Here is a 13410-nt window from a genome sequence, read left to right on the forward strand (position 1 = left end):
CCAGCAGCCCTGCCCCTTCCCCTGGACCGCCCGCCCACCTGCCCCACAGTGAGGCCTGTGGATGCCCATGTCCATGTGACACCACTGGCCCCGTTCAGAGTGCCTGAGCCCCGAAAGGGGACCCCAAGCAGAAAGTGAGCTTATCTTGGGGTGCTACAGACGGGCTGGCCCATGATGGGGGACATCGCCCCCACCAACCCGCACTCTGGTTATGTGAAGCAGTCTGTGAGGCCAGTGTGCTCTCCCCTGCTTTCTTTGTTCCTTTTGTTTTTTCTGAGACAGGGTCTCACTAAATAGCCCAGGCTGGCCTCAAACTCATGGTGATCCTCCTGCCTCTGCCTCCTGAGTGCTGGGATGAGAGGCAGGTGCCCGCTTCCCCTTCCTTCTTATTTAAAGGCTGAGAGATCTTTGGACAAGAGCCATGAACCCACAGAATGAACCACTGGTGCTCAGCCAGGGTCCCCAGCTTCCATTCCCCCGGAATGGTTCTGGCCCCAGGGAGCAGACACAACCTGGACCCCAGAGTCCAGTGACACAGGGTGCACACCCCAAAATCTATCTGGTTTCCCTTTCCAGACTTCACTGCAGATGGTGTGCTGTTTTTAGATAAAATTAGAAATAGCACATCCCTCTCCATCCAGATGTAAAACATTACTTTTCTTGAAGCTTGGGCTATTTTCTTGACCCGCTGGTTCACTAAATATTTACTGACCCATCATAAGCGACATTTTGTGTGGGAAATAGGAAAAAGTAAGATGCAAGGAATCAGAACAGTATGTGTGAGCCCAGGGACGAGGTAAACAGACACGGAATGCTGGAGGACAGACATGAACGCCGCCGGGGAGCAATGAACAGAGGTGGCACTTTGTCACTACGGTGGTCAGCCACCCTCAGTCTGAGAAAAAGGGGAGATGTGAATGTGCAGAGCAAGGTTGGGACAGGAACCCAGGAAAGGTAGAACACTGATAAGGAAAGGTTCCAAGCAATCAGTGTCCACCATTCACTCTCCTCCAGCCCGAGAACAGACAAATGCTCTCCTGGATCTTGAAAGAAATTACTCATCAGAAACTGTTGCAGGTTGGCCAGTTACCGCCTTCTAGAACACTGCAGAAAGAGCAGGTGCCAATTAGCTGTAACCAAGCTCGCCATGCAGGGGTGCCACAGGTCCTCTCTAGACAGGACCCTGGCTGCCCAGAGCGGGTCTGCACCTCTGGGGAAACCTCCCCCGAAAAGTAGTGAGGCCTCCTTCCAGGATGCAGAGTCGATGTGCGGCCAACGAGGAGGACCCCATGCCCACAGAAAGGAGACACAGAACAGCCAACGCCAACAAGCACCGAAATACACACCAACCACCTTGCCGTGGGGAGGGGCAGCATGGGCTTTCTTTTGTTTTGTTTATTTTTCACTTGTTTTTTTGGATTGTAAATTCTTTTTTTTTGGTACTAGGGATCGAACTCGGGTCCTTGCACTTGGGCAGCAGGCAGCGAAACCACTGAGCTAAATCCCTGGCCTTTTTTACTTATTTTTTTGAGACAGGCAGGGTCTCACTCTGTAGTCCAGACTGGCCTCAGCCTCCTGAGTCCTAGGATTACAGGCATGAACCACCATGCCGGCTTGTCCCCCTGTATTACAGGAACACAAATTTGAAAACTAGGTCCTCACCAGATGGGTTAACTGGCAATTGGAGCCCACACACTCTCCGATCTTGGGGAGATGCTGTGCTACACCCCAAAGCCTGGTTCCAGGATGTAAGCACAAACAGACTTTAATTCCACGCTTCCAGTGGCCCACCCAGGCCCTGTGGGGCCAGCGATAGACATGCTCCCCACTCATCCCTTCAGTGCATCTCTGCTTTGTCACCACAAAGAGCTCCACAGGTCCCTGGCCTCAGATTCCCAAACACGACCCTGTGAAACAATTACAAACTCCAAACTTTCTGCTTCACAGAGGGCCTGCACCCACGTGCAAAGCCACCCTTCAAGGCACATTTCACATGACTCGTATCCTGTAGGGGAACTCACACCATGAACTACATCTCAGGTTGCTTCTGCAGAAATGCAGTCTTCCACTTCCTCCCAGCCAAACCATGTTTGCTTTTCTCTCTCCTGCCAGGATACTTTAGATCCGCCTCCCATACAATGCAGGTGGGGTCTCTTTTGACTCCCGGGGCCCATCTCTCTCCTGTCTGCCTAACACTGTGTCACAGCCAGGCAGGTGACTACCTGGGGCCTCCTGCGGCACACAGGCGGCCATCCTGACAAACAGGGCTGGGTCTTTGATGCAGGATGCCAGTGCTTGGACTGATGGCCCCTCTACCTCTTCCAGACCACAGGTCTGGGGCTACACTGATGAGACCGGCAAGAAAAGCCCCGCTGCAGGTGCTGCCTGTCGGGGCCAGCGGGATGCAACAGGATGAGGCACTGATGCTGCTCCGTCGAGTTCTGGGTCAACACGAAAACACGCACAAGCTTTTTTCAAAGGGAACAACACACTCTACACTTGAAGGGCACAGGCAGAGAGTGTGGTGTGTAATCAGTATCCATGACAATCTGCCCCTTGGAGGCTTAGAATCCACACAGACAACCGAGATGGGAAAGCGGCCCAGGAGGAGAAGGAAGAGGCACCAAGAGCAGGGGACCGTGAGACACACCGCACTGCCTTCTGTACACAGGCACCTGCTAGACTCTGTCCTTCCAGCCTCCTCCTAGAAGAAGAAACCTGGCTATGCCAAATTTCTTTCAGGACACACAAAAAGGTCCCAGGAAGAAAGACAGGAAGAAAGGACAGGGGCAGAAGGGAGGTGAGAAGGAGGAAGAGTGGAGGGGAAGGAGGGGAGACGAAAGGAAAAGAAAGCCTTCACTTCAATTTCAACTGGTTTGATTTTTAAAGAAACAACAATTGGCTGGGTGTGGTGGCGCACGCCTGTGATCTGAGCACTTGGGAGGCTGAAGCAGGAGGATCACTGTGAGTTCGAGGCCAGTCTGAGCTACACAGTGAGACTGTCTCAAACAAAAAAAAAGAAGAAGAAACACGTAATACACCACAAACCTATTATTCCCCTGCCTTGAAGGGCACACTTGTGTTCAGGAACCAACAGCAGCCAGGCCCATACTTACATGTCGCTGCCCGGGTTGGGTTTGACAGCGTCCTCAGCTGGCAGGCAGCACTCCATAATCTCGTTAAAGCCTGCATTCCCAATATTCTTGGCAAGCTGCAAAAACAAAAGTCTATTTCAGGACACTTAATTATTAACGCATTTCACCGCTCCCTGTTACTCATATGTCTGATGATTTATTTAATGGCTGCTAAGAAATAGAATGATAAAGTGGTTTGCCGTTAATGAAGACGGACAAAGCCCAAAGTCCAGAGGTAGTCATAAAATCACAGCAGAGAAGCAGCATGCCTTCCATACAGGGGCTTTGCATAAAGTGCCCTGCACAGTCCCCACAGGCCACTGCGAGTTGCCTTCTTCCCTAACCTCTCTCCGAAATGGACCAGGGCCCCCCGGCTGGCCTCTGTGCACTACTCAGCAGTTGCTCTGATAGTGCAAGAGGCACCGGGCCAGGTGGCTCCCACTCGGTCCAAGTCATGGGCGCGTCCCTGGCTGTGACCACAGGCAAGCATCAACATCTATCAGCAGAGTGGGGAGGACACAGCACCACAGCAAGGACAAAAACAGGACAAGCTAGGGAAACCACTCTGAGACCAAAGCACTAAAAGTGCCACGTGAGGTCCCAATGGAAGTAAGGTCTGTCCGTGCCCCTCAGCTTCCTGTCTTGTGAGACAGTCACAGCTTTTCACAGCACAAGTACTGAACGCTAGGCGCTGTGCTGGATACAGCAGACACTTGTAGGGCACAAGTCATGGTGTGGCACATGCTACCTTAACAGTCAGGCAACCAGCCTCCTTTTGCATGAATGAATGACCCGGTGCTCCTTAAGAGCAGGCAGGGACTTAGTCATCTCCTTTCTATCACCCAGCTTAGTACCTGCCATACGGGACAGCTTCCAGGTCAGACATTTTTTTTTGCTTTTTGCTTTTTTGAGACAGGGTCTCGCTGTGTAACTCAGACTGAACTCACTATGTAGCTGGGCTGGCCCTGAACAGGAGGCAAACCTCCTGCCTCAGCCTCCCGAGTGCTAGGATGACAGGACTATGCCACACGCCTGGCTACATTCCTTGTTTTTTGTTTTAATTTTTTTGCCATGCTGGAGATGAAGCCTAGGGCCTCCCTGATACCAGGTAAGTGCTCTACCACAGGTCAGAGTCTTCACTGTTTAAAGAAACACGCTAGAAGGGAGGTTCTAGCATGTGCTTCAGGAAAACATTTATTTTTCAATGTCCACATTGAAAATGTTAGGGGAGTTGGTGCTGCTTCTGATTATTCCTTCACTAAATTAATTGTGCAGGCCAAGGGCTGATGGAGATACTCTGGGAGGCCCAGGGGCTGGGTCTGTCTCTAGGGGAAGTCGCTGAAGGAAGAGCCAAAGGGACCTGGGTTAGATTGGGTCAGAACCTCTCCTAGGTGGGAAGTGACATCCAACAGTGAAGGGTATAGAGACGGATGCAGAAGATTGGTCTTCTTTCTTTTCTCTTTCTCTCCTTTACCTCTTTCTCTTTGCAGTACTGGGGATTGAGCCAGGATGTCTACATTGAGTTGCATCATCTGCCCTTTTTATTTATTTATTTTTTTGGTACCAGGAATTGAACTCAGGGCCTTGTGCTTGCCAGACAGGCACTGTGCCACTGAGCTATATCCCTGGCCCTGCCCTTTTTATTTTTTGAGACAGGATCTTACTAAGTCACCCAAGCTGGGCTTGAACTTGCATCCTGCCTCAGTTTCCCAGAGTGCTGGGGTTACAGGTGTGCACTACCACATCCAGCTCAAGGGATTTTTTTTTTTTTTTTTAAACACAGGACAAAAGACACACAGGGCAGCTTCCCGGCTGAGTGATGAGCCTCCCTGATCTCACCTTGTCCCTGACAAGTGAACAAAGATTCCTAAATGGGTAAAGCATTAAACACCAACTCCACGCCCTTGCTGTTGGCTCTGCAGCCTCAAGCTGAGGTCAAGAGGCAAGAAGCCAGGCCTTCAGGCTGAGGTTTCCTGGACAAGAGACTCCAAAGTCAGTGGTCAGGGGAGGTGACAGGAGCCGTGAGGTCACTGCTGTTGGAAGGGTCAGATCAGGGTGGGCTCATGCTCAGAAGGCCTAAGGCACAAGCCCCTGCCCGTGGCATCACACGGCAGGGACACAACCCCTCACCACGCACCAACATTTCCTGACCGCGAGTGACAGCAGCAGCCACGGTCCCCGCTGAGTGGGGGCCACCCTGAAGCCTCCTCGCCTGGGTTAAGCAGATGGGTTGGGGTGGGAGGAGGAGAATCCTCAGAAATCAGAAAGCTGCTTCCCTTCTGCTTGGAACTGGGTGGTTTATCAGGGGACAGCTAGTCCACAGAGCCTTGGCATGCGTGTATCAATCAATCACACTCCCAGTGCTGGAGAAACATGCAGCCTCCTGGGACTGCCATGACCTAGCTTTTTGTTTTGTTTTGTGTTTTGTTTTCTGAGACAAGGTCTCACTATGTTGTTCAGACTAGCTTTTTTTTTTTTTGGTACCGGGGATCAAACTCAGGACCTTGCGCTTGCGAGCTAAATCCCCGGCCCCAGACTAGCTTTGAACTGTGTAGTCCAAGCTGGCCTCCAACTTGCAGTGGTCCTCCTGCCACAGCCTCCCAAGTGCTAGGATTACAGGTGTGCACTACCATGCCCAGCTCTATTATCTATGTTCCTGAAGTTATTTATGACCAGTGTATTTGTACAATAATGTTTTACAGAACTGTCTGCTGCTGCTACTCAACATATTTCGAATTCCAAGTTCAGGAATTCATGTGGGTCAATTGCAACTAACTGGTCATGGTGGGAGAATTAACCCCACAGGGGTGGGCAGGCTGCAAACTAGGGCTCTTTTCTCCCCAGAGGTGAGCAGTAGGGGTGAGCAGTCACATGGCCAAACGACCCAGCGCACACACATGGTCCATGGCTCAGGCTCCTCTGAATCAAATTGAGTAAGAGATGAGGCCCCTCCCAGACGTCTCTTAAGAGGGACATAGTGCCAGGCACATGAAAACATTTCAAGCCTCCGTCTCTTCCTCAGTAAAGCAAGGATAACATACTGAGGACATCAGGTTGTCACAGAGATCAAATGAGCTCATATATGTAACATACTCTGCAAAATGCCTAATGCAAACCAAGTTATTTCACCATAAATCACCTAATGCTTCCCAGTGCTATAAACAAATCAGTAAAACTAGCAACTGCTGCAGTTCTCCAGTGTTACTGATACAATCTGTGTTTCTTTGAAAACACAACAGCCTCAGCTCTGAACCGCTGGCGTCCACCCCGAGACAGCGCAGGCACACATGCTGCAGGCTGCAGGCCATGTGTTTCTTCACGGCAGGGGCAGCCACCAAAGTGACCAGAGTGCACTGGGGCCTTGCTGTGCCTGACTTAGTCTTGACCTTTAAGCCACCAGGGCTGACCCTACCCAGGCCACCAGGATCCACTCTAGCTTCTCCCAAACTGACTTTCAAGACCGCAGACTGGAAGGGTCCCCGGGAGAGTTCAGCAGCATCGGCAGTCCAGACCTGTGGATCTAGAGCACTCGTCAAGAAGATTTATGGCCCCATGTGGGGAATACTGACCCTGGCCATTGATTTTCTGTTGAGATTATTGCTTTTGACATTACAATCAATAGCAACCAATATCCACTTACTATGCCCTGTTTGACACCCAGCTACCCGGAGAAAGAGTTCAAGCATTGCTTTCTAAGCAGCAGCCAAGGACTCTGAAATGGCCCAGAGGAACTCAGGTTTTAGGCAGCCAGAAGTACAAACTGAGGCGGATTCACTTCTTACTTAGCTGAGCTGCAGCCTCAGCAGTGGGAAAGCTCCTTCACAGAACATGCTTCCGTTTCAACTCTACCACAAGGCTTCTGTGTGGTGACTGAACCAAGAATAAAAGCTTTTTTAGGAAAGCAGCAGTAGATACAAAGACCACCATCTCTCCCCACAGGGAGAGGCAAAAAGTGACCTAAGCCTTGTCAGAAATCAACTGATGACTCAGGGAGAACAAATTCTTCCCTGTCTCTCTGCTTTGGTTTCTGCATGTTTTACAGATGGAGAAAGTGGACCACACTACCAGCCTACCTCATTTCTGAAGAATTTCATAACAGAATCTTGGGTTTGCTTCCTATTTTTGTATTTAAGAATTAAGTTTTGCAACAAGAAGTGCCTCTACTTGCCTGGTGCTGAGAATGAGGAATTATCAATGAGTTTCTAATTACCCAAACCCATCTGGCAACATAACCACCAGCAGCCCACTGATATTTCAAAAAACCAAAATGGATTAGAATGCCAAATAAAAGCTTAACTCTCTGCTCATTTAATTCCAACCCAAAAATCAAGAATTTAAACATTACCAGCAACTCAGATGTTCCTAGCACATCTAAGGTCAGGGACTGTATCCTGGAATAGTGAACCCCTAGCTCTCGGTGGATTCCGGAACATTCAATGCAGGTCAGGATGCCCAGGTTGGTGGAAAGCCATGTCGGATCTGCCAAAGAGGACAAGGCAAATGAGCCTGCAGTCAGGAAAAGGCCAGGAGCACCACATTTTCCTGCCTGGTTACTGAACGTGGAGTTTTCAACATGAACATGTTTTGATTTTTGACAGAGCTAGAACCTTCAATCTCCATAATTAGTGCCAATTAACATGCAATCCACATCCAGGCAAAAGTCAGTCAGTTCTCCTCTCCCCACTTACACCACCTCCATGCCTTCCCATTCCTTAAGTGGCAGGTGCCATGGGCACACAGTAGGACATGGGGCTCTGGAGTGACTGTGAGCTCAAAGACTGCTCCTGGAGAGAGAACACAGCCTCTGCCACCCTGGCCAGGCCAGCAGAGTGGAGCAAGGGCAGCAGGAAGCGACTCCAGTCTAGTTTTCACAGGGAACGGACCTGAGACACACAGGCTGTGGACGCTGAAGGCAACAGCAAGCCTCACTATCTGCTTATGATGTGCTGTGCTCAGCACTGTGGGGGCAGCAGGAAGAGTGCGCATCAGAAGAGCTTCAGAAATCAGAGCGTTTTCCTATCACGGCTGGCTGAAGCATCAGGGGCCTGTGAGGTGGCCAGGATGGAGATGATCTCACTGTCAGGAGAAGCTCCACAGCGCTCAGACCCAGGCAGCCCGAGTGCTGCCAGCACACCAGCTCTGACTCCTGTGCCAGTGTCTGAGACACCTACGCACATTGCTGTCCTTATTTTTTCTCAAGAAACTGCGCAATTCATGACTTATCTCTCCCCACCTCATCTTCTGCCCAAAAGATATTTTTAATGGATCCAAGACCAAATATAGGTAGCCTTCAAGGTAATAAGAACCCAATGGCATTTCTCAAGTGTCCACTCTATCTTGGTTGTGTTTTTAATAGAAATGCCCAAAATTGGAGGCATTAAAAAGTAACTGACATTCTGGGAAAGCCACACTCTTTCTCATCTTACAATTTTCAAAAAAGGCTACCACATAGTTCCACTGACCACCCCCAGGATCCTTCCATCTTAATTAGAATAAGCCAACTCCTCAAACATTTAAAAAATAGTAATTGTTAAACCAGGTATGGTGCATGTCTATAATCCCTGTACTTGGGAGGCTGAGGCAGAAAGATTGCTGTAAGTTCAAGGCCAGCCTGGGCTACATAGTAAGTTCAAAGGCAGCCTAAATTGCATACCAAGAGCCTGTCTCAATGGCCCACCCACAAATAAAAAAGGGATGGGAATGTAGCTCAGAATGAAGACCCTGGATTCATTCCTCGGTACTACAGAACAAACAAACAAGAAAATTAGTTGTTGGAAAAAAAAATAGTGATGCCAGGCATGGTGTTATGAACTGTAATCCCAGCTACTCAGGAGCCTGAGGCAGGAGGATCACAAGTTTGAAGCCAGCCTGGGAAACTTAGTAAGACTTGGTCTCAAAATGAAAAAGGCTAGGGATGTAGCTCAGTGGTAGAGCACTTGCCTAGCATGAGTAAATCCCTGGGTTTGATCCCCAGAGCCAGCATCCCCTCAAAAAAAAGTGACTCTGTATTTATTATAATGAAGCCTCTGACATACTTTTTCAAAATGCAAACATAAATGTCTCATGTCACTGAATGTGACAGTGTAGAGGGACTTGCTCCTCAATTTTACAGAAAACTGACATCTTACAGCTCTTGACGATGACTGAAAGCTACTTTATTTACTTGTTTATGGTGCTAGGGATTGGATCTAAGGCCTTTGCCCTAAGCTATATTCCCAGCCTCTTTTGTTTAAATCTTGAGGCAAGGTCTTGCTAAGTTGCCCAAGCTGAACTAACACTTGTTTGGTCGTTTATTTATTTTTATTTTATTTTTGAGATGGGGTCTCACTATGTACTGTAAGCTGGCCTTGAACTTACTATGTAGCTCAGGCTGACTTCAAACTCTTAGTGATCCTCTGGCCTCAGCCTCCAGAGGGCTGGGATTACAGGATGTATGACCACACCCAGGTGAAAGTTATCTTAGGAGATCTACAAAGTCAGACCAAGAGAGGCTAGGGGAAATCCCAGACCCATTCTGCACCCCCACAGCCTCTCAGAAGCCAAAGGGGACCAATGACCTTGACTCCCCTGAGGTGCTTTTCAGTTCTCATTTCTCAGGACGCACTGACATCTCTGTGTCTCCATCAGACCTGCTCTCAGGGGTCGGCGGGGATGGTCCCCTAGCCCTCGCCCAGTGGTCTGCACAACTCATTAAGCATTTGTGTAATGGGATGAACTCAGGCTGAGCTGCACTTAATTTCATGTTTGAAGTGGAAGTGAAAATCAATGAATGGATTTTGAGACTGGGACCTGAATGTCCCAGAGCACGGGTGGGCTGGGTCACCTGGTGCTCCACAGTCACAGCACACATCGTTGCCCGTCATCTTCTGCACGTCCGAGATGATCTCCTTGGTCAGCTCCTGGACAATGTTATTCTCTCCTGTACTGTCATCACCCTTAAACGCATTGTTCAAAGCCTCCTCCTTGCTGTTCTGCAGCACTGACATCCATCTAGACAAGTCATGGCGGTAAAGTGTCACAGCCAAGAACAACAGGCGGGCGGCCCGGAGTCCCACCCCGAGCCACTCACATCTGGCACTCCTGCTCATCCTCTGCCTGGAAGTGGTATGTCCTGTCATCTGCAAGCAAGAGGAAATGCATCAGTGGTGAGCAAGCCCAAACAGTAATCCATACACAGTTCCAACCGAAAGTGGTTTATAATTAACTGCAGGAATAATCTCAGCCCTCTCTAGGAAATTAATGATTTGTATAGAATCAAGCCCTCCCTCAAGGCCTTAAAATGTCTGCCCTTGTCCAATAATTGTGGCTTTGTAATGCTAATTCATAAACCAGCCCTGTTTCTGGACCTGTAAAAGATGCAGCTCCTAGAAACTGGAGCTGTGTGAAGGAAACCGGCATCATCCTATCAAAAGGTTTACTTTTTAAACTCACTAGAATTGAGCCAAGAAAGTAATTGTTAAGCTTTCTGAAAATAACAGAAGCCTTTTCTAAAGGGAGTATCTTAGATGCTTTCTGGCTTTCCTAGAGAAAGGTTAGCACTGCAGGAGAAAGTCGAAGAATAACCAGCTACGGGAGCCCTGTGCTCCAAACAGCCAAAGCCATGGAATCCTGCCAAGGAACGGTGGCACTGACATGCCACCCTCAGGTACCACTGGCACATTACAGGGCTGCTGGCCATCCATGCACAAAGGATGAGGCGTGTGAGATGATAATGCTGCTTTTGTGCTACTCTTGCCAAAATCTCCTATCTTTAGTTCAATCATGAGAAAACATCAGGGAAACCCAAATGGAGGGACAGCTGACACAGAACTGATCAACATGCTTCAAAATGTATCAAGATCGTGAGAGGTAAGGGAGGACTGCAGAGAGAATGGATGAGTAACAACTGATGACACTGCAGGCTTCTGGGGGGATGTCGGGCAGGACAAGGATGCAGTGAAAGTCTGGTAAGACTTGGGCAAGACAAGCTCTCCACACAGTGCCAGTGCTGACTGCTGGCTTTTCCTAACTGCTCACACGGCTGATAATGCGCACCATGTGCCCGTGAGTTCCTCTTAGGGACACACAAGAAGCGACTGTAGCCCAAAAGTGAGCAAACACCAGTGGTCTTACAGTCGTGGGTTTCACTCCTGAAAGCACCCTGCTTCTGAGAACAGGTTTGTCAGCTGCCTGGGCAGAGACCGAGACCCGAGAGGTAAAGGGCACCCAGGTTTCCCGACTCCTGGCCCCACCCTCTTTCCCCACACCACGCTGCTCTTCTGTTTTGTTTTGTTTCGTTAACAACAGGGGGAATGGAGCCAGGTTTTCCTTTATCCCTTCTGCTACTGAGGGGAGGAACAAGGTATAAGAAAACTGTTTCAAGTCTGGAAGAATGAAGTTATTTTGTGATTCAGATGCCAGGCTCAAGTGTGCAAAGAGAGGTGGGCGTATTCTCAGGTATGGACATGCGCAGGCTCCCTGGGCCTGGGAGTGGCAGATCATAGCCCAAGACCAGGCTCGAGGGACTCAGAGGTCTCAGGAAGCCATGACTCGGGAGGTAATGTTAGTGCCCTGCGCCTCACGCAGAGCTACTTCCGGTCAGACCAGGTGGAGTCAGGGAAGCCAATGGCTAACTCTGTGCGCTGATGTGTGATGTAGAAGGTGGGCCCCAAATGTCTAAGCGAGAAGCCCCTCTGCTGTGGGCTCTCGAGGTGCATGTGAACCACAGCCATTTCCAGGGGTCTCCGCCACAAAAGAGAAACAACAGGGGCCCAGGGAACTTGGGTCCTGGGTGTCGGCCGCCAGAGTGCCCTCTGGTGTGGATGTCTGAGGGGTGTGCCCATCTTCCCTGGCAACAAACGTCACATGGTGACAGACTCTGTAAGAGGAGCCACTCCTGCTGGGGGCCCAGGCCAGGAGGACAGCGCCCTCTGCCTGTGTCACACAGGACAGTGGTTTCCTCTGTAAATGCAGCAACTGGGCCGAATCCCTGGTGACTTCATATTCAAAAGGGGACTGGCTATTTCTTCCCCAAACTGTAACCCTGCCACGTAGGATGACAGGGAACAGACGGTTTGTCCTATCTCCTTTAAAACCTTTCCAGCCCTTTTCTTTTCAGGGGTTTGGTGGGTCTGGGTAAACACTGGCCATAGGAGATGATCCTGTGGTGAGTCTGTGGTGATTCCATGAAGAGGAAAAGCACACAGAAGTGGAAACATGAATGCTGTGATGGGAAGGTAAACGGTTCTCCAAACTCAACTTCTGAAGGCTCCAATCGAGACCCTATCATTTTTGTTTATAGTGTTTCTAACATACTGCCAGTAAATTACAGAAGCTTTGGACATCAAAATTGTCTTTTAAAAACCCAAAAAACAAAAAACAAAGCTGAGCTGTAATCCTACAAGGGGGGTTGAGGCAGGAGGATCACCAAGAGTTTGAGACCAGCCTGGGCTACACAGGGAGTTCAAGGCCAGTGTGGACTACATAACGAGATCTTGTCTCAAAAAGCAAACGAAGTCATAAGGACTTTGGGTCTGAGAGCTTATCTAGTGCAGCCTTCTAGTTTCAATGGGAGAGCAGACTGCGCAGAGTCTAAGGTTAAGAGAGCCATGGAACAGGGCTGCTTCTCCATGTCCAGTCCTCAGCCAGAGAGAACAGTAAGCCAAGAACTGGTGCTGGAAAGACAAAGCAGGCAGCTCGCTTGACAAGGGTGCTGCTCTTCCAAAACCAGGGCTTCAATACCCAGTGTCAGGCATGGGACCAATGCCCTAGAGGCACATTTAAGGAGATTTCCCCACGCACAGCCAACTCCCCAAGAGCCTTACGTGAGATGAGGTCAAAACACTTCTTCTCCTCGGGGTTGGTCTTCACCTGGCAGGTCAACAGGTTGAGCTTTGCGGGAGGCCGGTTAGCCTGCGTACGACAAATGACAGGGAAGGTGAGAGGGAAAGAGTGAGACCACCCCAGTCACTTCTGGGGAGACACAGCCAGGGTGGGCGGGCACTTGCTCATCTACAAAGCCGGCCTGAAAAAGGTGACTTAAATGTCCCTGGACCCTGACTGTGAGGGCCTCCCTGAAGGCACACCGAGTGATTCACACAAAATCCGGACTGAGGGGACTCCCTGAGACCAAAACGCTCCAGGACCGAAACCCCACTACCCAGAGCTCTGAGTCCTACGAATGGCACAGTAGTTTCGGGGCCGACATGGGCACCTAGCACAGTATCTGATGTTCTGGTGAGTCTTTCTGAGCGGAATGCTCACTTCCAGGAAAAGTAATCTCAGCACGAGAGTGGCG

General features: G+C 49.8%; 1 protein-coding gene across 5 annotated transcripts in view; it reads right to left on the minus strand.

Moving 5' to 3' along the window:
- LOC101721882 (arf-GAP with SH3 domain, ANK repeat and PH domain-containing protein 2) overlaps window positions 1-13410 on the minus strand; it is a 132690-nt gene that overhangs the window by 19396 nt on the left and 99884 nt on the right. For all 5 annotated transcript variants that reach the window (XM_004875251.4, XM_013069475.3, XM_087199727.1 and 2 more), the window contains 5 exons: window positions 12938-13025; window positions 10204-10252; window positions 9958-10124; window positions 7480-7613; window positions 3117-3211 (listed from right to left, as the gene is read on the minus strand). In XM_004875251.4, the coding sequence (XP_004875308.2) occupies window positions 3117-3211; window positions 7480-7613; window positions 9958-10124; window positions 10204-10252; window positions 12938-13025 (533 nt within the window). The remainder of the gene's footprint in view (window positions 1-3116; window positions 3212-7479; window positions 7614-9957; window positions 10125-10203; window positions 10253-12937; window positions 13026-13410) is intronic.

This window comes from Heterocephalus glaber, unplaced genomic scaffold, assembly GCF_053883595.1.
Source record: "Heterocephalus glaber isolate CG9 unplaced genomic scaffold, H.glaber_assembly_v1.0 deba00001724, whole genome shotgun sequence".
In the NCBI taxonomy this organism is placed as follows: Eukaryota; Metazoa; Chordata; class Mammalia; order Rodentia; family Bathyergidae; genus Heterocephalus; species Heterocephalus glaber.